Below are 26,705 nucleotides of genomic sequence, written 5' to 3' on the forward strand. Positions count from 1 at the left end.
GAGGAGGAGGAGGAGGAGGAAGAGGAGGAGGAGGAGGAGGAGGAGGAGGAGGAGGAGGAGGAGGAGGAGGCTCTGGTGCCAAGGATGGGAAGGGCAGGAGGGGGGTGGAGGGCTTGTATGCTGCCTGACGGAGTGGAGAGGAGACGAGGAATGTGATGAGCGGAGGAGGGGGCCAGCGGAGGGGGGGGGGAGGGGGTAGCAGGCCGGCCGGGCTCGTATTTGCTGTCGTGTAGTTTTAAGGCGTTCGACTGCAGCCAGGCAGCGGGTATCTGCAGTGACACTGTGACATGACTACAGCAGCCAGCCAGCGCTGTGTCGCTGGGCTCTTGCACTGACCAGCTTATCAGGCTGGGAGCAGCTGTGTTAGTCAACTGCTGTAGTCGCAAATATCTCCTTTAAGTTAAGTCAGGCAGTGGCGAGTGGTAATTTGTTACACGCTTGGAACTTAAAGCACTTGTATCTCAAGTTACATTTCCTCATTGAAGTCAATAGAAAGGAAATGAATGCTAAAGAATTGTACAGTTGTTGCCAGTTGTTTTTCTTTTTTGCTACAATTCAGTGGGCATTGGGCTGCTCCTTCTGGTGTTTGTGCCTTGGCCACCTGGGGGCAGTATAATACAGACATAAGGGTGTCGCTTTTGAGGCACTAGCTCCTCATCTGCAATTTTTGCTGTACTTTCTTCTCTCGACATGACTGGCATACTGTCTTATCAGTCCACCGAATGACTTTAGATTCCAACTGCAGGGTGTGCTTGCATGTTATTTTCTGGTTGAGAATGTGCCTAATCCCACATGTAGCTGACTAGAACGCACATGTTAAATGAAAACATTAGAGAAAATTAGGTTAATTCAAACATGGTAGCCAAAATCTTGATCACGATTCAAATTCGCTGAGTTGCACAGTACGTGTGTTTCTCCGCCTTTTGCGTTCAAATATATTTTGCTTAAATGGTTAAACGCCACCGCATGTATGCTATTTGCTTGCCAGTGTATGGAATTTTCCATTGCTTATTAGCATTCAGGTCAATGGAGTTGAGGCTATGCTTGTTTTAAATAAACGTCATTCTCTTTGTTTGATGTTTAGTTTGACAGTAATCTTCAACTGGGAGTGGCAATAAATGAAAAATGTTTCAATATCTGCCAAACTGCTGCTTGCTGTGGGGGGCAAAAAAAAAAAACCCCGCCAAACAACAGCACAATCTTGAGAAACCCGTCACTCGTATCTCGAGGCACCAGCTGTATTTTTATTGTTGCTATTATTAGTCTCGCGTGTGGCCTATTTGACTGTGCCTTTCAAAGTCCACCTGGAATAAAATTAATTTAACAAGAAGAAAAAAGAAAAACACGAGCACTCAAGAGTTCAGTATCATCCGAGAGCTTTAAGGGGGCTGAAGCGCCTTTTGTGTTCATTAACAGGAAATCACCTTTGGGAGCTATATTGACTGCACACTCTGAAATAGCTGTTACAGTTCCATCGCCCTATTGCCTGCTCGCTCACTTCCACGCGGCGCGCCACGTGACCAAGGGTGGATATGCCAAGCTAAGATTGTGCTGAGAAAAGCCAAACGCAGTTGGAATACATCTGTGCTGTCTGTCAAAAATCCTATTCCAAATGAGTGCCTGTAACACTGAGCACAATCCCTGCTAAATCCACCACACGGCACCTCTTTAACACTCCTTAACTTTCATGCGAGTGTAAAATAAAACTACACGCGCTTTTATGATGTGACAGTTGCATAGCGCATACCAAAGTGTAGACAGGAGATCTCAGAAGGCCGCTGTGTCTGGCTGGAAGGTCATTCTCTGCCTATAAACACTAAACACAGCTGACTTTGCATTGTGCGTTTCATTCTTCTTTTACTATTAATGTCAACTTCTTCTCGACATGTTCGACCGAGCAGTCAGGACAAGCGTGTGCCACGTTTGTGTCGTTCCATCTCTCTCCGTGGTCACCATCGCTTCCGATTCTAAAACACACACAGTGACGCTACACGTGTAGAGCTACTTGGAATGTGTTCAATTTTATATTTTTCAAAGTCATTCTTTTCTGGCACTGACAGTTTTCATTTGAGTTTTTAACATACAAATGGCAAATACATGCAATATAGCCATAGCGTGTTGTTGACACGTAAGCACATGCGTGATTTAATTAAAAAAAAAAAAAAAAGTATTGTATATATAAAAAGAAAAAAATATAAAAATGATGTAGAGGACCATGTTGCGATTGTAACCCACCACAGTCATAGTTTAGATGTCTCCAAAATTACAGAAAAACAAAGGAGTGAACTTACTTTTGGCCTCCTCATAGCCTGCAGCAGATCTGAATGATGCAACCTTCTGTGCACCAAGTGACTTGTGGAATATTCCAATTTTTTTCTGAGGGGAAACGGGAGCTAGTGAAAACCCAGGGACATGACTAAAGTGTGAATCTAAATAATTTTTTTTTTTTTTTTTTTAAGAAAATAAACTTAAAAGTACAATTGGGATACGAAATGGAGTAACACTAATGTAGAAAAAAAAACATTTGTAGCGGAATTAAATGATAATATTTCATGGTGAAGTCCAAATTTAGGAAGTGAAATTATTGTCATGAAATATGCAATGTTGACGATACTTTGCTTAACTATTTCTATGCCAGCCATTAAAAAAAAAAAAAAGAGAGAGAACCTAGTTAGTGCTGGCCACTATAGAGCATTCTGACTGATCTTTCCAGGCTCGCAGAATATTGTTTTATGACAATGTAAACACAGAAACTATCAAATGAAAGATTTGATGATCTTTTTTTCATCACACACACACACACAAAAAAACTTGGCTTCTACCGTATTCCATTTTTTATTAACACACAAACCATCTATTTTGGACACACACAAAAATGAGAAAACAAGCTTTTTGTGAAAAGATATGTTTAATGCACAACAACGACCTTTATGCTAATAATTTTTCTTTAGTGATGCCTCAAACATCTCAACAGTGCTTTTCTTCTACAAAATACCAAAAACAATACAAATGTGCTTTTAATGGCAAAATAATGCATTTACAAATATTCACCGGTGTAACAATTTTACATTTGACAAATTTTACAAACTATTTGCACACTATTTAGTTGTAGTAGTAATTAACAGTGTGCGCGTGTATCGTGCCATTCTTACGTGCGTACATTGTCATTGCTTCTACTTCTATCTAATAATCTAATAATCTCTGTCATCTTTTCTCTCTTTTATGACACTCTTTGTAGTATGTAACGAGACAAATACTTTGATCGATCACAAGCTGTTTGTAACAGTCAAATTTCAAGTGATCCATGTTACAGCTTTTTTTTTTTTTTTTTTTTTTTTTTTTTTAACCTTTCCCGCCTTAATGAGCAAACCAGAGCTGGCCAAGACCTTTCTCATAAAAATAATGTAGATAATGTAGTTGACAACAATTGCCATCGCTGGTGCTTCTCGTTAGGATTCCCATTGACGCCATTTCACGTCAACAGTGCTAGAGTTATTAGTAAAAACAAGTACTGCAGTTAATTTTTATTCTTTTTTATTTCCTGGGTATACAAATGGCACAGACAAGGTGGAATTTCCATTCTTTGGTTTTCAGAGTCATACCGGCCCTCTGAGAAAAGGTATGCATGATGCCAGTTTGACCTCGAAACCGCTGACAGTGTTCTGTCAGCTTCAAAACGTTGTTGCTTCCCATTTACGTCTACCCTCATGCCGTCAGAAATTAGCATTTTATAGCAAAATATCTGTAAGATGGAGAACAATAGTACATTCACTTAGCCCTTGTTTCTGCCTAGTCTACCTCTCCCACATCTTTAAATGGATCCCATGAGTCGTCAGCTCTGTTGTTTCCATTATTCATTTCAAAACATACACAGAGCACAAAGAGGCTGCGGGGGTGAAGAAAAATAATAATAATATTTAAAAAAAAAAAAAAAAAAAAAGCGGCGGTGCATGGCAAAGACACTGCTTTATGCAAAGCGTGCCATGCCTTGGGACCCTGCCAGTTGATGTGCTGTTAGACGAGCCGGCGCCCGGGCCAGGCGTGGAGTGCATGCGAGCGGCCCGTGTGAGTGTGTGCGGCGCTGTCAGACTGTCAGTTAGGCCTAATGCGGCTCCCTAGAGGTACCTGGGGGAGACCCATCTAGCACCCAGTCAGCCTCTGCTGGCGGCCAAGTGGTGACAATGGGTTCCCACAGAGAGCCAAAGTGTCATAGCACGTATGTAAACTAGTGACAGATGACTGCAGACGTGTGGCCTGCAGACACGAGGCCTGAAAGTAAAGCACTTTTCGCCCGCCCGACTTCCCATCTCGTACCCACTTGAGACTAGGCTGCCGCGAATACATTGACAAGTCAAAGGCGTGAATAAAAAAAAAAAAAAAAAAAAAAAAAGGATGCAAATCATTTGGCAAGAAAAGACATACTCTGCGCAAGAGCTTTTTTTTTTATTTTATTTTATTGTTGTTGTTTGGCTTTGAAAAGACTAGCCGCAAATGGGCAAGGAGTTGTGCAGCGCTTCAGGCAGCTTTTCTAGGCCACAGGTCACGCGGGTCAGTGTTACACTCCCCGCAGCCTTACTTCAACCCTGGGTCTGTAAATAGAACATGCAACGTCACCCAGCCAGGAGGGAGGTAGATTCCAGACCTCGATGGGCCACGGGGCTGCGCGTATGGAATCTGCTTGTGTAGTTGACCCGCGGTGATTGAAACTCGCAATGTTCCCAGTAGAATATTGTTATTACACGCATACCCAAATGAGCAAGACTGTACAAATTGCCCCGTACAAAGTGGAACCGGTATATTTAGATTCTTCACTGGCAGCTTTTCACACTTCATCGGGGGAGCTCATATCCGCCACAGGAAAATTCTTGTAAACGGTCTGCCCACTAGGACCTTTTAGGCGGACTTACGCGGGTTGAACAGTTAATCAGATTCAAATTGACATCGCGATGTAGTAGGAAGCCATTTTCAAATCGAAAAGCCTGCAAGTAGATTTGTTTGCATTATTGTTGTAATCTGATTTCCTGAAGTATTTTTACGCCACACTTGTTTGGTAATATTTTGTTGCCGTACTGAAGGAATACATATGATTTATTGCTTGTGTTTGTTAAAAAAAAAAATATGAAGGGGACCTTGAAAAAATAACATTGGCCAACATTTTTTTTTCAATTTTTTTTTTTTTTAATCAAAGATGTAAGTTCACTTTTCTAGATTACATTTTTTTGGCCTGATTCTAAATCCGTCCTTGTTTTTTTTCCCTCTCTACAATACAATACAATACAATTTTATTTATATAACGCATTTCATAACAGCTAGAGCTGTAACAAAGCACTTTACATACAAACAATAAAAAGGCCATAATACAACAAGTGGAATCAATAAAATAACACAAAACACTATATACAATAGACACCGGACGCATTTTAGTTAACAGTTAGCCTGTTAGCCTTTAAGATGGAGAAGTCGTAGATAAATCCCAAGTCACATCAAACATGTTGTGCACCTTCAAAGACGCCGTTATGAAAATGAATGCGTATACAATTGAAGTATAAAAAAAAAAAAATCGAATCGAAGTGCGTGTCAGAAAACAAGACTTGATTGAATCTTAACTTAATCTTAACTAATCATAGACTTGTATGAAATGCTGTCCAAAAAAAACAAATCTAGATTTCTCCACAAACGTTTTCACATTCTCATTTTAGCCTCGGTGGAGTGCTCCCCTCCGCAGAATGAATTGTAGTTATGATCATTATAGAATTGTTAAAACAACATTGAATGTTTGCGGGACGCGCTAATTTGCCTCCCACTCATTTCATATTTGACACAGGTTAACATTTCCCTCTATTCATAGCCTTTAAGAAATGCTCGGGCATCATTTTCCTGGCAACCTCCCCTTCCTTCCTTTTCTCATTTCAATTCTGCTCTTTGAAGGTTGGCGCCCACCATCCTTTCTTCACGTTGTTGTACAGATAATTCTAATTAACACTCGGAGCTCGCTTTCAAAGCCTTTCTCTCAGTCATGGAAATGCAGACAAGGTCTCTGGGTGGACTTGGAACCTGGCAGATTAAGCGACTCAAACGGAATACGGCTTTTAGATTAGTTCAAATCTTGTTTCAGCGTTTGAACGATCAAATTAGTAGTGAGACAAATTTTGACGCCTATGCCTTATAAGTATTCGAAGGCACTCGCCTTAACCGCCTTTCCCGTGTCGAAGTTCACATGTCTGGTTTGCGTACTTCTCTTTCAGCAAGTTTATGAGCAAATCCAGCCGACAGACGCCCATGTCATATTGATCTAAGATTGCCTCACTTGTCTCATTTCACCTTTTGTCCTGCCCGCGCTGGACCTTCTTTGAGGGACGTGAAATGTTTCAGATCGTTTTGGCGCAAACGCTGCCAGAAGTTACAGGTAAACATTCTCCTCTATTTCGACACTTTTTTTCCGACTGCCCCCGTCATATTCGTTTCTTATTTGCTTGCTGCTGTATGAATGCAGTCGCGGACCTATCAAATGGCATTACTGTGGACAAAAAGTATACTGTCCAACCTTATAATCCTTCAATGCCTATAAAGTCGGCCTTAGAAACATGAAGGTTGAGGTAATAGGAGAGGCTGTGAAAACTCTTTTTTTTTTTTTTTTTTTTTTTTTATTATATCAGGCCGACGTACGTCCCGTGATCACACCGTGAAGGATGAGCTTCCTTTACAATGCGACATCCCGCCGTCCTAACCAGGTTAACGCGGCCATAAAAAGTAATGGTTGCGAATGGGATCAGTGAATAAGATAACCTGTTCGTTTCCAATGAGGCTTGGCCCTGTTGGTTTGTACACATACCACTGCCTCCCGGCGCCATTAAATCGCTTCATTACAGTAAACGTCAGCACTTGCTAAATAGAATAGAACACTGCAAAATCCCATAAAATGCTCTTTTTTTTTTTTTTTTTTTTTTCCTCCCCCGCCGCGTTTACATTTAGCATCTTTGATGCGTTTTCTTTTTTTTTTTTTTTTTTTTTTTTTTTTTTTTTTAGGGATAACAGGACGTGTGGGAATAAAGATGTTAGTGAGTAGCATTTGGTCAATGAGGCTTCGTGTAGCAAGGTCGCAAGGCGCCCTCTCTTCTTTTGGAGTGTGTCGTCACCCCTCGCGTGAGCGTGTAACCCCCTGAGAGGCAGATTAACCACAGAGGTCTACAAAAATCATTGCTTCTTCTGGATCTCTCCCCCCCCCCGACTACTTGACTTGGACGGCCGCTTTGTCTTAACCGGCGAGGCGTTTTGAGCTGCCGCCCGTAAGCGGGCGCAACGGAACGTTATGAGTCCTGCCTCCGCCGACTGTCTTGGTGGTGGCGTCGGGTGAACTTGCGTGTCAAGGGCTGTTCTTTGAGCATTTGTGTGGATTTAGCCACATTGAGGCTCGTAATGGGAGACGTAGCCTCAGGGGCCTCTTGGCCCGGAGAGTCATGCTTTAATGAGCATCACTGAAACTGAGAAATGACAGCTCGCCGACTCTCTCAACCTCCTGATTTACTGTATTAAAGGGAAAATTGAGAAATACATGCTCCCCTCTAGCCATTAGACGTAACTATTACCTCCACCTAAGAAACCTCACGGGGGTGTAAAAATATCCGGGGGATTCGACTCACAACTCAGATTTATATGTGGGTATAAAAAAATAAAATGTAAAAGGCACCTGTGGTTTTATGTACAAATGTATTGTTTTGTTTCTCTTGGATCTGATTTGATTAAATTGTTATACCGATCAAAGTATTTATACAGTGGAACCATACATTGTAATTACAATATTGAGGGGGTGGGGGAAATAACAATTTGATTTTTTTTTTTTTGAAGAATGTTAAGCCCTTCTAATAAAGGTTATTTAGCTAGCTTATTGCTAACACACAATGCAAAACGTCATAGACGAGGCTAATGAAACTCTCATCAATGTAGCGGTACTTACAAACATTTTCAACAAGTGGTAGCAGCACATGCCAGCAGGCATATATTCTTATCTTGGTTGAAAAAGAACTACTATAACTTCTTCTGCGTTTGGTCATCAAATCTACGTGTAGGATGTCTGTGTTATACTGCCCCTGGTGGCCAAGGTGCGCGCGCCAGAATGGGCAGCACAATTCCCACTGAATTATCATGATTCACAAACTGTTGAATTCTTTGCATTCTGTCTACTGATGTTACTGTCGAGTGATATTTGTATTTAAGAACATTGTCACAACGTTTTTATTGGTGTTTTTGAATCCGGAGCAGATTCATTGCATTTCCATTTATTCCAATGGGGAAAGATGATTTGACATGCAAATGTTTTGAGTTACTGACCCCGGCAGAATTTATAGTGCATCTCTCCCAATTAAAATACTGGAAGTATATAGCCTGTCACCCCGTATCGTAAATCCTTCATAGTACAGACACAGTAAATTGTTGACTCGACCTTAGCAACCAACTTTCATGAGGAGTGATGGGCAGCGGCCATCAATGTCACGTTGTTGATTTTTACTCGAAATGAACAGCTTCAAAAATCATGTCAGTGGGTAGTGATGAGTACCAAAAAAAAAAAAAAAGTTCCGTTGCTATGGTGACCACGGATCACTTACTTGAGCTGCGAACCAGCCAGGACTCCTGTCATGTTGTGTTAATGGTTGCCTCCATGCCAATGTTACTTTTAAGACTTGTACATACTTTGCTGCAGGCTGAAATGATCCGCCATGTCCGTGTTCCACATGCGCTCGCTCGCGCCGGAAAGTACATCGCATTTCGCAAGTGAGGGAGCAAAATAGGATTCCTTAGTGTCACTCCCATTTGGATTCATTGAGATGATTATTTTTGATGAAGAGGCGTCGATTTCAAGCTCTCAACATTTGCCTTGGCTGTTATTTCCCGCACTGCTACGAACATACGGCCATATAACAAGTGTCTTTATGAGCTCAGCTGCCAGTGCGGTTACTTTGGCGAATTGACAGCTTTGGGCTTCGGATGATAATTGCAACTGATGAAATGCGAGTGCCCCAAGCAAGGTTACATCAGACGCGTCCGGCGGCTTTTCGGGGAGGGTACTCAAAAGAGACGCGCATGGGGACTAGTCCTGTGAGCTGCAGTTACAGTACATGGCAACAGTGTTATAATATTGACATGAATGGTTTGCTTCCGTGAAAACAAAACGTCTTTAACTCTCTTGGCAAATGTGTACAGTGTCAGCCTTTTGTATGGATGCTATATTGCTTTGTAAAACGGAGAATGCTCTGTATCGTTCACATTTTCCTTGAAGCGAGCAATGAGTTTTAATCGATGAATTGGGAGACTCCCCCTGAATGTTGTGCACGTTTTGTCGATGGCAGTCGTGTCTTAAGCAGGGTAACGTCGCCCTTAAGGTAGCGCCAGAGCTGAGGTCGACGCGGATGTAGCTCGACGTCCCACAGCTGACGATATTCCTTTTTAGGCAGCAAAATGGCGTCCTGCGTTGGTGCAATGCGGGGAGCGCCTCAATGCGTGATGAATGTTCAAATTAAATAAACATACGTGATGAATTTTCATATTGTTTTGACGCATGGGTGAATTCAAAACAACATTAGCAATAGTTGTTTTGGACGCGCTTGGTAAGCAGATTTGAAATAAAACGCTCTTCTAATGTTGCTTCCATGACACCGAATGTGGAGCCTTCAATTGGCCTATCGGTTCAGGGTACTGGTGGGATAATAGCGCTAGTGCACATCTAACAATGGACTGTGATTACAATCGGAGCTCATGTCGCGGGATGTTGTCAAATTGACTGGCAAACCAAAAATATTGTTGGCTAATGTCAACGCTAATATTTCAAATAATGATGATGAGAGCATCCATAACAAACAATAATGCTGAGTCATATGGCCTACAAGACTAGAGTCTGTAGAACAATCCAAGTACATCCGACTGAGCAAATGTCACTTGGGGATGAGCAGAATAATCGAGTAACCGGTGGCTAAGAATTTAAGCCAATTGTGTGGAATCGATTGTTGATTAAATGCATCTTGAAGCTTTTGAGGCAAAATGCAGCGCGCTACTTGCGTGCAGCCAGCAGCGACATTTGTGATTCAGTCTCAATTTGTTTGTGGTACAGCACTGACATTGAAACGAAACGTAGAAAAACAATTACATTTTAGATGATCATCATTTTCACCCATTGAGGAAATGTTGCCAAAATGTCCTTCGCTAATGTCAATAGACTTGCGGATCTTATGCGCTAATGTAATGTTTTGATAATTGAATAATGTGCCGATTAATCGATTATTTTCATTTCCATCGCTAAATAAAAAAATATATATATATATTGGTAATTGGTTTCCAAAGAAAAAGCAGGTGTTTGCAATTGTCTTATTTAAAAAAACAACACAGTCTTCTTCCAAGGAGGAAATTCGGAGGATTTGGACAATTTTAAATTAATCTCAAAACGATTCGTTGATTACATAAACTTTAATCAGAGATGGCTGTATTTATCCGCAATCATAATTTTGACGCTGATTTAAAGTCTTTACTTTTTATTTTTAAGATATATTCTTTGTTGTTTTTAAGTTTGACCTATAAACGCTTGTGCAATACATATTTTACCTTGTGTTGTCATTTATATTTACGACCTTTCAAAAGCTGTTACTGAAAGCTAAGCCTTAATTCATAAATATTACTAAAATTATTATTATTAATAATACAAACCTGATTTGATAGAGGAAAAAAAATAAATGAGATTAAAAAAAATTGTAAAAAATTTCTTGACCGGTGTTAAAATAGTTATTGATGAATTTGATAATTGATTAGTTGTTGATTAATGGATTAATCGTTGCATCTGTGTACAAATAAAGTACATCCTTATTTAAAGTACAAACATAATTTGAAAACACATGATGACTATTGCATACTTTGTTTTGATATTCAGGATGATGAATAATTACTGTATTACAAAACGTTTAATATTTTTTTTTTTTTTCTACATTTACATTGGAGTGAATCTTGCTATAACGTATATTTACATTTATTCTGTAATCACATTGTTCTGAAACTAATGACGTCGGCCTTTACATTGTCCATTGTGGCCGGAGAGCAATTTTATAAGATGATGCCGTGCTAGTCATTATGCTTATCGTCAATGTCTCGGAATGGACGGACGGGCCTTTAGGATCAATGCGCTTGATAGCGCGCGGACGTTTAGCCATTAATCAGCGTGGTGGTCAGACTGTGAAATTTACGGACAGTAGGCGTGCAAATACTCGCAATGAAGAAGACGTCTCTTTTGCAAACGAGGGGTTAAATGGCACCCTGCTATCTAAAGATTGGAATTACCGCCTCGTGGAGCTCGCCGGCGAGTTGAAGTAGTCTTAACTTAATATGTGGCATGAATGAGAAACTGATTATGGCGATTTGCGCCGTATCAGGAAAATGCTTTGGCCTACCCTTTCTTCGAATCTCTCCAGTCAACGTGAAGAGGAGCTTGTTTTTAACCATCGCTGTAATTACTGTCTGTCGGCAATATTTGCACGCCTGTCAAGTTTGGCCCGTGCGCGCGGAATAAAAGCAAAAGCTCTCGTAATTATGTTTACATCCGGAGATGAATATCCAAGGATTGTAATGATCAGTAATTAGAAATACTTCTCAGCATGTCTGCTGCTTCTATTGTGCGCTCTGAAGTCCAGAGTTTGTGCAGCTTAATAATGACATTGTGCGCCACTAAATGTGGACTGTTTTTTTTTTTTTTTTTTTTTCTCTTTTCCCCCCTCCGCTTTGGCTTCCAGTGCATAATCACGCTCCAGTCTGACTTTAAAGAGCTCATTACAGTTAGTTTTCTAAAGAGGCGCTTATTAAACATAGTTACCTAATAAGCATCTTGGGTGGTGCAAATTGGTAAAAATGGTAATGACTCTGATTAGGCCACGTTTCAATTATGACAGCTTTCCCTCCCCCATCTCCCTCAATGCTCCCTTCCCCCCCCCCCGAAGCCAAAAACAGAGGAAGGAAAGTCCAGCTCTTTATGCTCTCTCTCTCGCTCTCTGACACACACACATGCAGCACACACACCCACACGCACACACACACACACACTCAGAAAAAGGAAAAGAAAACGGCGCTGCCACCTCGGTGCTTCCTTTCAGCCGCACTGTAATGAATAGAGAATTGTCCAAGCGGCGGTCCAATTTACACACTGGGAAATTGGATGGACAGAGTGGAGGCCCATTCTTGTTTGCTTAAAAAACGGTGCCGGCGACCAGATTAATAGTTCCCAAAAAGGTCAACATTTCTGTTTCATCCAGGCTGATCACTGAACCTGAAATTAAACACCGTAGCGTCGCGTATCGGCGTGTCATCGCGGTGTCAAATGCGCGTTTTGACCCACCCGGTGTGTGCTTTGGTATGAAATAAATAGCTCCGCCTTTTTGCAGTGAAGCTGGTTCAGTTTTGGTCCTGAACAGATGAAAAACGCATTCAAATCAATACATGCACATTCTTGGCAAATTATTTGAATGCTTTGCAATTGTCGACCAGGATTGGCTGACAAAGGCTGCATTTGATGCGGGCTGATCAGTGGAATGTGATCTTCAACCCTCAGGCCATCTGCAATCATTCCACAAGTTGAATCTAATTATAGCTGCTCACTTAAAACAAAGGAACCTGTGGGTGTTGAATTTGACGGTCCACGCAGAGGGACCAGTGACATGAAAATGTACCGTAAAATCCCGCGCATAGCACGCGGCCGCGTATGATACGCCTTCCCTCCAAAATCACCCTTAAAAAATGCTTCTTTTTTTTTCTGTGTATAATACGGTCCGCCTGATTTGCTGCTATCCTTTATCGGAGTGAATCATATGAATGACTAAAAATTCAAAACACACCAATTAATAAGTAAGGTCTTTCAAACTATTTTTAAAATCATGTTGAAAATGTCTTCCTACACTGTACGCACTTTAAGTAATTTGAGCAAGCTGTTTTTTTTCTTTGCTTTTAAATCTTTTGGACTGTTTGTAACTGCTCTTAAATGTTGCGCGTTTAATTTACAGTATGTGAAGCATATTGAGTAAGCACTCAATTCCATATTGCTTATATGTTACAGTGTTGTTTTTTTTAAACTGCTACCTAAACAGCTTTCTATAAGTCAAATAGTTTGGGATTTTACGAGATTTCGGGGTGGTCGAGACCCTGTAAGCCATCCATAAAATATCGGCCCATGCAGCGAACGGCAGCTGAATCCAATTTCTATGTTGCAGAACCAAAACGTTAGCAATGTGTCGTCAGCTGACCATTTTTAAAGCAGTTACTCGGGAATCATTCGTGTGATACTTTCACAATTTGGACCCTGAGACGGAGCCGAAAGTGGAGAAAACCATTTTTGCTTGTAAAAAAATGAATGACCTTTATTCACCACAGTGTTATGAAGAGTAACCAAACTTAATTCCTTAATTGTAAATGGTTCATATTTACATAAGCTCTACAGTATAAAAAAATAAATAAAAATGACTAACAGCAGATGTCATTTTTCAGGATACGCCGCGGGCCTATTATATGGCCCCCGGGCCATATTATGGACACCGGTGGCCAAGGTACTGGATAACATCGAAACAATGTGAAAACTTTTTTGTTTCTTATCAAGCCACCTATATAAACCCCCGCAGTAGGTGTCTGCTCCTGCGCCGTGTGTCTGTGTTAAGCTCTATTCATAGCCTGTAATGAAAGAAACACAATCGCATTGTCTTTAAAAATAGTAGACTTGATTCATAGGAGGAAAGTCGTTAATGAAGTGATTTCGCCCATTGCCCCCCCAGACATAAAATCTTATTTTCCATTTCATTCAATGTAAAATGTCATCTTGCTCCACAAATCAAAATCCTTTGTGTTGTGCTTGTGTCCTACACGAAGAGTGTTGGCAGTGCGCTGGCTTCGGGGTAATCACCTTGGATGGTTCATTATATGAGAAACGGGGATGCTCGTGGATGACAAGTACACTTTGCAAGTAGCGCCTCTTTGATTGGCTTAAGTGGGCACATTGTTCAGAGGCCATTAACAATAACAGAGGAATCGCACTCAATAAGCCCCCCCATTGCAATTTTGCTATTGACGAAATGTGGCTCGAGTGTTAATGAACGATTTTGACCGGATCCATCGCCGAGTCTCTCGCTCCAGAGCGCCGCTTGCCACGGGCCACATTCCGCCGCATCTGAGAAAATTGGAAACTATCGGGAATAAAGTGCAATAATTGTTCGGATGTAGTTATCACGGCGCGTTGGGATAAATACTCCACAACCTTGTGTCAAGACAGCTGAGAACATCATGTTTACGTCGAAGCAAATGCGCGCCGTTCCGTTGCGACATCGAGGATTGGCCCAAAAGAACGTTCTGAGCATTTACCTGAAGTGGATGATGGCAGAACTGTTTGAGTCTGGAGGGCTTTGCAGCCAACAATACTTGGAGGTGGAAATGACTTGTTTCTGCTCATTGTTCTCATGTGATAGAATGTAATAGCCAGTTGGAGAACATTTTTGCAAAAAGGATGCCGTACATTTCCAACAGACTCGATTTGAAGATGTGTATTAAGTATAGCAAGACATTACCACAATCCAATTGTGGAGTGCAATGTGTCAAATTTTGAGCAAAGCTCTTTGTGGGATTTCTCATTGGATTAACTTGAACATGTTTACTAGAGTGTTCCATGTTGATTTTGTTGAATTAGATATGGTTATGGCTCACAGTAAAGTGTGTTGCAGTTTCTGGCTATGGTAGTTGTTTAAACCTGAAACATATTTACTTTTGGCTGAATATGTGCAAAAATGATTTGATATATCATAGCCCGTTTTTGCTCTTTCAAAGGTAGTGATTACAAATTCTTTGTGTGAAAGACAAGATGTTTTTATCAGGGCTATTTTCAACATCCACATTTGTTTTCATAGTAGAGGTGCAACGATTAATCGACAAGTAATCAATTAGTAAATTAATCGATAAATATTTGGGTAATCGTTTCGGGACCTTGTTGGATTCAAAATTGTCCAAACCCTCAGAATTTCAGCCTCTCAATAGTAAATATCCTTCATTTTTTTTTTGTAGTCCGCCATGAAAGCAGACTTTTTCAAAATCACTTTTTACTTTGGAAAACAATCCTCATCATTTTTGCCAATTTTCTGACGTTTAACAGAGCAAACCAGGAACCGAATTTAACTTAATGTTTTGTGTGCATAGTCATTTTTAGATACTGTCCTGATCTTGAATAAAGGGATGGATATTTGGCGATTTGGCGATTTTAATCGGCAGAATCAATTCTTAAATTAATCGTTAGTTGCATGCCTTGTATTGTATGTATTTGAACCTTTTTCCTTCTCAGTCGCTTGTGCCTAAATTTGTCTGCCAGGGTTTTTTTTTTTTTTTTTTTGCCTTGGGCTTTTCTCCCCCTTCATCATTAGCTTGGATGGTTGACAAGCATGTAAGGCATAGCATGGATCTCTTTGACTAAAACCTTGTAAATTAACACAATTAGTGCAGCGTAATCCTGCTAATTAGCTCCTGGTGTGGTGGGTGGGCCAATGATGGAGATGGAGTCAGACGGGGAAGGGAATCATCCGTTATTCTTTGCAGACAATAACGGCGCTTGTCGTGCGCCTGGAGCTGCAGCTGCCTGGTGCTTCTTAAATCATGTGAAAGGACGCGCTGCAAATACTGCAATACTGGAAAGCAGCACTGCAATACCTGCTCGGCCAAGGCGCAATAATTGCATTTGGAAACAAAACATCTGCTCGGACGCGTCCGTCCGTCATGGCCTGTTTTCAGCAGCTGTCTATGAAACATTCTTTGAGGGTATAAATCATCTGATAATCCCCTCAACAAAATCAAAAAATTGCCACATGCATGAAAACATTTATTTGCGCATTGACGTCGGGGTTTAACTTGATCCTTGATGTCATTCACATCTCAAGGCTGAATAGGCTGGGAGACGCTAGCAGTCAAGCATGTGTTTTTTTTTTTTTTTTTTTCCGTTCCCCCCAACCCCCGCCCCCCCCCCACTCCCTCGCTCTGGATGGGAAGCAGTGGGCAGACTTGATGTGGATGTAATTCCTGCTGGGCTGAGGGGTTTGTGTGATGAAAGCAACGGAGCGCTGCCAAGGAAGATTGCTTTGCTGCGCTCCTCCAAGCAGATTTGAAACTGTCTCCGAATGCTTCAGATGAGAGTTGGATTATGGACTGACCCACCGTGTCCGTCTGTGTCATTCTGCTCCGTGTTGGGTGGATTACAGCACAGCACCGCGTCTCACATCCTCATCAATGCATGTTGTCTTACTGTTGTGTTGTTTGTTGGCCGCATGTGATACGAGTGAATGCCGCGCTGCCAGTACTTAACCCTTTATTGGGCAAGGAACCGTATTTCCGTGTTTGGAAATTAAATGGAGCAGTATGTACAGTGTATTTTTTATATATATATATACACATACATATACATATATATACATATATACACATACATATATATACATATATATATATACACATACATATATATACATATATATATACACATACATATATACATATATATATATATACATACATATATACATGTATATATATGTATGTATATGTATGTATATGTGTATATGTATATATATATGCATATATGTATATGTATATATGCATATATATGTATATATGCATATATATGTATATATGCATATATATGTATATATGCATATATGTATATGTGTATATATGCATATATGTATATGTATATATATGCATATATGTATATGTATATGTGTATATATGTATATGTATATGTGTATATATGTATATATATGTGTATATATGTATGTATATATGTATATATATGTATGTATATATGTATATATATGTATGTATATATGTATGTATATATGTATATATATATATATATGTATATATATATGCGTGTATTCCAGAATGTATGCGTATATATTCCAGCATATGAACACACTTAGTACTATATGTCCAAGTAGTGTCAAATGTAAAAGTACGGCGTTCTTTTCAGTTCGGTTCATCACTTGTCATAGCGAATGCTTACTTTGACATCTGTTTCCCTTATGCGTAACACCTAGGTCTAAAGATGCAGTGGACCCCAGAGCACACACAATGGGCAGAACAACACTTTGACATCTCATCCACTACCCGCTCTCCAGCGCACAAAGTAGAGGCCTACCGAGGACACTTACAGCGAACGTACCAGTATGCGTGGGCCAACGATGATATCTCCGCGCTCACTGCCTCCAACCTGCTTAAGAAGTACGCCGAGAAGTACTCCGGGATCCTCGAAGGCCCCAACGAAAGAGCCCTCCTCTGCTCCTACTCGGAAGGCGCCACTGGACTCCTGAACGGACGCAAGTCGGAGAATGAGCCCTGGCAGGAGGGGATTTACCCGATGAACTGTGCTCCAGATGTTATATCTGTGAGCAAAGCTGGAATGACAGCTGCCCTACCCCCTACAGATGCGTCAGCTAGCATAGGCAGCTCCCCGGGGGTGGCGAGCAGCTTGTCTGAGCCGAGCTATTCCAGCAGTAACTGCGGGAGCCACACGGCCACGACACTCCACTCGAGCCTTTCCTCTCAGGAATACAGCGCCGGCTACAACGGCTCCTACCTGCATTCTAGCTACAGTGGCCAGACCACCCCGGCCCTCCCTTCCCCGCATCCCTCTCCTTTGCACAGCGCCGGGCTCCTGCAGCCCCCGCCGCCACCTCCCCCCCCCACCTTAGTACCGAGCTACAATGGCGCGTCTCCAAACCTCCCCAACTACAATTATCCGCCAACAGGGTATCCCTCTCAAACGGCTGTCGGCCCCGGTTATAGCCCCGGGGGAGCGCCCCCTCCTTCTGCTTATCTGCCGTCCGGGATCGCGGCGCCCACTCCCATCCCTCCCTCCGCTCTGCCTGGCTACACCTACCAGTCCCACAATCATACGCCGATTGCCCCGGCGCCTTTGAACGGCAGCACATCCAACTCGTTAAAACGAAAGGCTTTCTACATGAGCGGCCACGGGGAAGTGGACTCGAGCTACGGCGACTTCAACTACAACCAGCAGCGCTCTTCGCAGAGTCCCATGTATAGACTGGCAGACAGCAGCGTTTCAGACTCCAACAGGGGCAACGGCTTTGACAGAAATGCAGAGGCCTCCTCTTTGGCATTCAAGACGACCAAACAGACGATATCTTCTGATCAGCAAAGAAAATTTAGCATACACTCGAGCGGGGCTCTGACCCCCCCGTCCTTCGGATCGGCCAAAAGCTCCGCGGACGATCTCCGAGCCGGCGAGAGCTACACCAAGTTCGGCTCCCCGATTTTGAGCGAGCAAAGCGAAGAGCACAGACAGCACCTGCCTCATTCCCTAACGGGCCCCGATGTCGGCACGCCTACCTCGTCCATCCTTGCGGCGGAGGAACAACTGAAGAACAGCGACCCCAACCTGGTGGACATGGTGACGGCAGAGATCCTTCAGCAGTGCCCTCCGGTGGATTGGAGCGACATCGCCGGACTCGACATGGCCAAAGCGGCCATCAAGGAGGAGATACTATGGCCCATTTTGAGGCCGGACATGTTCAGCGGACTGCACGCATTACCTCGTAACCTTCTTTTGTTTGGACCTCAGGGAACGGGCAGAACGCTGATGGCTCGCTGCATGGCCAGCCAGCTGGGGGCCGCCTTCTTGCGACTCAGCAGCTCTGCGCTGGTGACCAAGTGGTTGGTCGAGGGAGACAAAATCATCCAGGCTTCTTTCCTGGTCGCCCGCTGTCGCCAACCGGCCGTCGTGTTCATCAGCGAGGTGGACCTGCTCCTGTCGGCCCAGCTCAGCGAGGACAGCCCCGTGAGTCGACTCAAGGCCGAGCTCCTCATGCAGCTCGACAGTATTTTGTCTTCTGCCGAGGACCACGTTCTTGTGGTCTGCTCCACCAGTAAACCCGAAGAGATCCCCGAGTCCCTAAGGAGGTACTTTACCAAACGGTTCCTCATCCCCTTACCCGACGGGACGGCACGACACCAGATAATCAGCCAAGTGCTCTCCCCGCACAACTACTGTCTTAGTGACAAAGAGATGTCATTACTGGTTCAGAGGACAGAAGGTTTTTCGGGACTGGACGTGGTCCAGCTTTGCCAAGAGGCCGTGGTGGGCGCGCTCCACGGCGTTCCTGGTTCCGACCTGTCGTCGGGCATCCACCCGAGACAAATGAGACCGATCTCTTTTCAAGACTTTGACAATGTGTTTTGTAAATTCCAGCCCAGTATATCGCAAAAAGAACTTGACACGTACACCGAGTGGAATAAAATGTTTGGTTGCAGTCAATGAAAATCAGCGAGGCGCCCCCGCCGCGATTTCGTAAAAGTGTTTGGGCGGTCATGTGATCCTGCACTGGGCTGGAAGACTCACTAACACCAACACTCTTGATGTGGTCAAGGGTTTGGCATTGAGTGCTTTAGATGTAAAACGACCAAGCCGTAATTTGATAAATGGGTACGTGGTACATACAGTATGTGCTCACTAAAAGACTTGCAAAGCATACCCAACTTTCCCCCCCTTCTAGTTTTTTGTATATACATACATATATATGACTATACTGTACTGCTGACTTTGAGATTTAGTTGCTATCAAGTGCCTGAGGTGGTGCTGTTTAAGTTTTCTTTTTTGCCTCACAATCTTCATTGGTGACATGTGCTAATAGTGCGTTTCGGAGAGAAAAAAAAAAAAGAAAAAAAAGAAAAAAAAGCTTTAAAATGAGACAAAAAAACAAACAAACCCTGCTTTCTCTTTTCCATTAGAACAGCTGTGTCTGTTGTGTGCTCTTTGTGAACAGTTATTTTGAGCTAAATTAAATTTTATGGGCATAATTTCAGCTCCATTTTCTGGCATATTTCGTATGTGTAAATGATTTAGTTACGAGGGGGGGGACTAAAACATTTACACACTCATACTTTGCATACTCACTTTCATCCAGTAAGATTTTAGCAAGGTGATTTTTTTTTTTTTTTTTTTTGCTCCTCAGATGTAGATACGACTTAAAGGGTGAATATTATTTCACAACGTGGCTTCACTTTAACCAAATTTCTATGTAATCGTTGTTAGTTGTAATTCCCAGTGTTTGACCTACATGTAAAATTAGACCATCCAATGTTTTTTTTAATTTCAATACTCAGGAAAGTGATTATTGTATAGTAATCAAGTACGGTTAAGCCCGATATTATTCACACTCTTTGCTTTTTATCTATTTTTTTGAAATGTGAAATGATCACAAATGGACATTCTCTTTTTCATCATGGCTCAGAGGAGTGCGTGAGTCTGCAGTAACTTCAGTCCACGTGGAAAAAAAAAATTGTCACTGCGATGCATTGAGACAGAGATTTTGATAGTTTTCCAATTAATGGTCACAGCCCCCGACTTCAATGAACTTTTAGCAATGGACAATGCGAAAGACTCTGTATCATTAACAAAAAAATCGAGTTGATTAAAATGCTCTAGTAGGGCTTTAGAGAGATTTTTTTCGGGGCCAATTCCAATATTTGGCAATAAAATTCTGATAACCGATTAATCCCGATTAATATGACAAATGTATAATGACTAAAATAACTTATTTTTTGGTTCGTTAACACTTTACAATACTTTGTACTTTTTAACTGTACATTAGAGCAAAATAATCGGCACAAATCGGCTGGGTATTTTTTTTAGCTGTTTTTTTTGTGGAGGGGGGTGTTTGAATGTCATAATCTTTGTCTTAAGAAAAAAAAACAATCAAAAAAAACTATCAGACTTTTTTTTTTTATCGATAAATAGTGCTTTCAAAATCGGCCCAAAAAAACCCATCAGACTTTTTTTTGGGGCCTATTTTGAAAGCGCTATTTATCGGTCGGTCATTATGCTCGACGTTAATAGGCTCCTTTAAAATGTCGTGTGAGATTGTTTAAATCTCTTAAATGTGTGATGATAAATCACTGATATCGTTCATTTTTAAACAGTAAAATACTTTAATCAAATGAGCCTTTTACAACTTTCTTGTCCCATTTCCAGCTCTAAGATACACCCCCTCCAAAAATAAGAACACACTTTACCGCAACATTTTGCAAGGGTATGAATCATTTTGGGCTTAATTGTATGTTTCCAACACTACACACCACAAGAAGACTTACATCTGAAATTGTATCAAGCAACCATATACGGCTATAATACCTCAGCAATGGTTTCTCCAATGAATGTATATATTTAATTTTGATTTATTTGCGAGACAAATAGTAATCAGATTTTTTTTTTTTTTTTGTGGGTGTTTCCTTGAAATGGAACATTGTATTATGATTAGAGATTTGCCTTTGAAGAGAATGGAAGCGTTATTTATCTTGAATGGTTGCCCGCGGCTAATTCCGGAGTTATTTTCAAGGCGCTATCACAGCGAAAAATCGTACACCGTGATTCTGCTCTTTGAGTTGCCCCGTTTGGAGGCTCAGCTGTACATCTGGCGTCGAGAGCCGTGTAGAATTTGAAAAAGGTGCAGACTAACATCTTGGGGTTGAGCGAGGAAAAACTGCCTGGAGCCATTTCATTCCATCCTGCTGCTGTTTTATCATTAATGAAAGCGAAGGATTATGTATCTCCTCAGTTGCTTTTCTACCTCGGTTTGTTAGTTATCGCTGAAAGACAAAGGTGTGACGACAGGAAACGTTTTGATGGAACGCCAGTATTTTTCTTTTTTTTTTTTTTTTTTTCCATTTCATTTGATTTTGGGGGTATGTGCAAAATACAGTGGATATAAGAAGTCTACACACCTCTGTTCAAATGCCAGTTTTTGGTGATGCTTTTTTTTTTGTGTGTGTTAACATTCAAGAGGGGAAATGAAAAAAACAAACAACTGAGATAAAGTGGTTGTACAAGTGTGCTGTGATATAAGAGGGTGTCTCGTATCTGGGATGTGTCTGGGTTCAGAATGAACCAATCACATTCTTTTTAAAAGAAAGTCAACACACACTTGCCATCCTTTACCACAAATAAATGTCAGCTGTTCTAGTAGACTTTTCCTGACTTTTTGTAGGCATGGGTTGATTACCGGTTTGACGGTGTACCGTGTTTTGGTTTTTTTTAAAAGTCAAGTTTTAAATAACCGATAATACGGGCGGTCACCTGTAATGAGCTGTTTTTGTTTTTTAAAGGGACGTCTCAGCAGGGAGCAATATGATTGGTTACTTGCAGAGTTGAGTAAACAAGCCGCCTTTTTGAAATTAATTGCCTCCATTTAAACTTTTTTTTTTTTCACTCCTTGTCGGCGCAAAATGGAGGGAGGGAGGGGAGCATGACGAGATACTGCAAACACAGATGCCTTTTTGCTCAGATTGTGCATTGTCCCCCCCGCCAAAAAAAAAAGGTGCCAGCACGTACTAGTTAGCCCCAAGGACAACAGTAGCCAACTGCTCTATTCTAAAAAAAAAAATGTCTCACCAGTAATGGGACACTGTGATTTACTAAGAAGAATGTTATTTATTTATCTAAACATAACATGAGACACATTTCTTCTGCTCTAGTCACATTTTTGTTTTAAAATAAAATAGATTGTGTTCAATGGACAAAAATGCTGTTTTTATTGGCCCAAAAAATTCAAAAAGTTCAAAAATTTAGTGCTTGAATTTTAATACCATGATACCACGATATTTATGCTCACAGTTCTCGTTCTGTCCGAATCTAATATTGGCCCATGCCTACTTTTTGGGTTTGCTTTCTCATAGAAGTCAGATTTTTTTTTTTTTTTTTGATGGTATAATCCATCTGCTCATTCATACCTGCCACCATCATGCTTCACTGTAGGTGTGATGTGAGCATTTTTGAACAACAGTCAAAATCATCAACTTTGGGACCGCGTCACATTTTCTCATGTTTTTGGGAGATTTTGGGCCCAGTTGCGCAAACGCATCGTTTCAACTGTTCCTTTTAACTCCCCTCTCGCAAACATGAGTTGTGCATCTTTACGCGGTAAAAGTTTTTAAATGATTTCTCTTTTTAATATCACAAAAAGCTGATGAGTATGTTGACTTTTTATACCCACTGTATATGGGCTTTACAATTTGATTACCCACAAAATACTCCAAAAGGGGAATACCACTGAGAATGCTTGCGCCAATATACAGTATCGTCGCTTATCACAACCATATCACACAATGTCGATCTATTTCCACTTTAAACAGCTTAGTTACTTTGAAAGCAAAAAAAAAAACAAAAAACAAAACAAAAAAAAGCCGAATGTTTATGGAAGACGTGCTGCGACACTGTCTCAGTCTATAAATGTAACATCCATGAGTTGAGTGGCACTCCTTTGACTCGAGGGCAAGTGGCAAGATGTGACAAAGTGTTATTTTTAGACGTTTATTTATACCTGTTTGTTGTTATTAATCGGTACATAATCCAAACAAGGTTTTGGGCGGTAAAAGTAAGCGCACGTCTGACAAGTGAGTTGGGCACGTTTGAATGTATGATGTCCTCTGGCCTGAAACGGCACCAAACACTCGCACAACGATTGGGGGAAAAAAAAAAAAATAAATAAAAATATGGCACTGAAGTAGATAGCACTGTTGTTCCGTTGCACTAAACTTGTTTTCAAAGAGGTCCCGTTGTTGTTTTTCTTTTTCTAACTGTTGACAGTAAGCAGTTGTACAGCACCACTTAACATGCCGCGGCGTTACGCACTAATGAGATTTAATACAAGAGCTCAGTTCTGATGGAGACTGTCAGCAAAATATTGAAATTTGTATTGGATCTCATAGAAGGCGTGGCTACATAACGACATACTGTAAGAAGCCACAAAGAGAGCGATTTGTACTGTGCATTGTGTACTTGGACACATTCTGAAATGCACAAAATAGTCCAGAAAGTGTTTCATCTCGATGCCCTCTGGGATCAAGTTGGCAATCATGGGCATTTAATTTTTATTTTTTATTTTTATTTTTAAATTCACCTGAGTTGAATGTATGTTAGTATGTGTGTTTCACTGCTGTTATTTCTTCATGACTCATTCGAACAGGAATCCACAATCATTCCAAAGTTGATCGGGTTCCATAATGTCCAAATATATATCTTTTTTTTTTTATAACCAGACTGAAAAATCAGTTGCGACATAGTGTCTTCACTTTTGCTCAAGCACATCAGGTTTTTTTTGGAGAGAGAGATTTTCATTTTTGGGGATTTTAAGTTTGACCTTTAAAAGCTTGTGCAATACAAATGGTACCATGCATCATTTATAGTTGTGATGTTTTAGGGAAAAAAAAATCCACCTCTTGCTGAATCAAGCCCTTTATTCGTAAATATTATTGTTATTGTGTTACGAAAACCTGAAATGCTAGAGAAAAAACGAGGGCAGATTTGGAATCAGCACAAAAGAAAATCTGCGTAAAAAGGTTACTTGCATCTCAGATTTCAAAAAAAAAAAAAAAAAAAAAAAAAAAATTGCAAACATTTGTTGATCAGTGTTATTAAAGCAGAATTGAACCCAAAGATTTTCATTTCAATGATATGTTCGATGCAGGCAGGCCCACTAGTCGAAACAAGGCATTCTGATTAATTTTGTGTTTGTGGAGTTTGAGTTGAGCAACAGAATCCGCCCATTTTTAGCCATCTCAGGGGGCGGCCATTTTGCCACCTGTTGTCGACTGAAAATGACATCACAGTTGCTCAGGTAACGAGCAGTCAAGGCTCAGCTTCAGAAAACAGATGGTCGAAGTGACAAAATGGCCGCCCCTGAGATGACCAAAAACGGGTGGATTTTGCATATTCCACAAACGCAATATTAATTAGAATGCCAGGTTTAGACAAAGTTTAAAGTTTAGTGAGGGTGCATAGAACATATTATTGCAAATAATTTTTGGGGTTGACTTCCGCTTTATTAAACTGCATTGTTACATTTAAACTGAAATTTCACTCGTAGGATTTTGACTTTCTTGATATGACGCTTATGTTCTCCTATTCAAAGCATTATTTCACAGTATGTTTTTGTGTTTTCATTTCAGCACTAATTCTCCTTTGTAGTAAAAACTCATTTGTCTTTGACTGGGCAAAAAAGAAAAAAAAAACTACAATGTAATGAGTAATTGCACTTTTCTTGATTGAGGCCAAAGTAAAACAGCTTTTTTTTTTTTGGGGGGGGGGGACTTATGTTCAAGCTCAAAACAGCTGTCGTACATGTAGATGATTTGAAACGGACACTTTTATTATCTTTACACTCATCTGGCATTATTTCAGTTTGTGTTATGGTATGGGAAAGATTTTTGCTGGAATTGCCCTTCAGTCCAATCTTGTACAGAGTATTGATGGAAAATTCCCCGTAACTAATCTGTATTCTTGCCATCGAGTATTGTAAGGTTTGATTTGACAAGGAGGTGTCGTGAAGCCCTAAGTGCCATTAGAAAGCACAGATTTCATGTGTTTAAGAGACAAAAAGAACATACGTGGAGAGAGAGAGAGAGAGATGTATGCTGAAAAAGTCAACTTTTTCAAAAAATTGCGATTTCATTTTTTTTTTTTTTTTATAAAGGCAAATATTTCTCAAGTATGGCACAAGGCTAAGGAGTCGCGTTTGTGCGGCTTTAATTGTTATCGCTTCTCAAACGAGGACAGTCAGATCGGTTGCACATTTTATTCAAAAGGGGTGTGTGTGTTTCTCACCTGCTGTCAATGTTAGATTTATAATTTGTCATTCATTATTAAGGGTGACGTGCCGAGGAGGGCCCGTGGTCACCGGCGACACTTGAGCAGAATCTTTGATAAGCACATCAATCCTCACGGTGACGCTTGTTCTTTTTGTTTGCTCGTCTTTTTTTTTTTTTTTTTTTTTTGCTCTTCTCGTATTCTGCCTTCCACGAGTTACGGTTATGTAGTTGGAGCTGGTAATCTTTCTTTATATGCATTTCTACCTCATATCGCTACATGTTGTCGATGTAGTATGTGTGTCTTTTTTTTAATTTTTTTATTTTTTTTTAAAATGAGTATTGTCATGCATTTGTTGGAAAAAGGGTGGAAAAGCAGCAACTCGCACAAAAAAAAAAAAAAAAAAAATGCGCCCTTGAATTGTAACAGTCTACCTCGTTAAGACTGTCTTTATTTACACTGACTACCATCGAGGGGAAAAAATTGATGGGGTAAAGAGAGCAGAATTGGATTCATGCCCCACTAAAAAAATGTTTTGGAGTGAAAGATGCGTATCCCCCCCCCCCCGCCCCCCAAAGAAAAAAAAAAAAAATTTACAATCCAATGTGAGCTATTGTCATGTCAGTGTATATCGGTGTGCCAATTTGTTTCTAAGTGTACATGGAGGGGACACGTTTGGACTTTTCGTATCCATGTACAGTACAATGAACTTGCACATACACGCTGTACCTATTGTACATTTGCTTCCGGCCGACAGTACATCAAAAGCACCACATACATGTTTATACGTGTGTATGTATTGCCATAGTACAGTGACTTTAAATGTATTTTAATTTTATTGAGGCTTTTGAAATACTAAATAAAAATGTCTCATTTTTTTTTCCTGAATATCTGATGCTTTTTAATGATTTTATTTTTTTGAATTTAAAAACAAAATCGCATGGACGGTTAAGGAGATTGATGCATTGCTTATGGAGTGTTTTGAGTTAGGGTGTGTCAAAGAAGAAATTCAACTCGCTTCTCAAGGCACCGCTGTCCTTGTATGAACAAATAACCGACACAATGT

General features: G+C 40.8%; 1 protein-coding gene across 4 annotated transcripts in view; it reads left to right on the forward strand.

The window, feature by feature from the left end:
* The window catches only part of fign (fidgetin), a 66,959-nt gene extending 40,440 nt beyond the window's left edge, over window positions 1-26,519 (forward strand). For all 4 annotated transcript variants that reach the window (XM_086052314.1, XM_086052315.1, XM_086052317.1 and 1 more), the window contains one exon: window positions 17,079-26,519. In XM_086052314.1, coding sequence (XP_085908440.1) covers window positions 17,079-19,318 — 2,240 coding nt within the window. In that variant the 3' untranslated portion in view covers window positions 19,319-26,519. The remainder of the gene's footprint in view (window positions 1-17,078) is intronic.
* Window positions 26,520-26,705: the final 186 nt, after the last annotated feature.

The sequence above is a fragment of the Filicampus tigris genome, chromosome 14, assembly GCF_054856515.1.
Source record: "Filicampus tigris isolate MCC_2025a chromosome 14, RoL_Ftig_1.0, whole genome shotgun sequence".
NCBI classification, from domain to species: Eukaryota; Metazoa; Chordata; class Actinopteri; order Syngnathiformes; family Syngnathidae; genus Filicampus; species Filicampus tigris.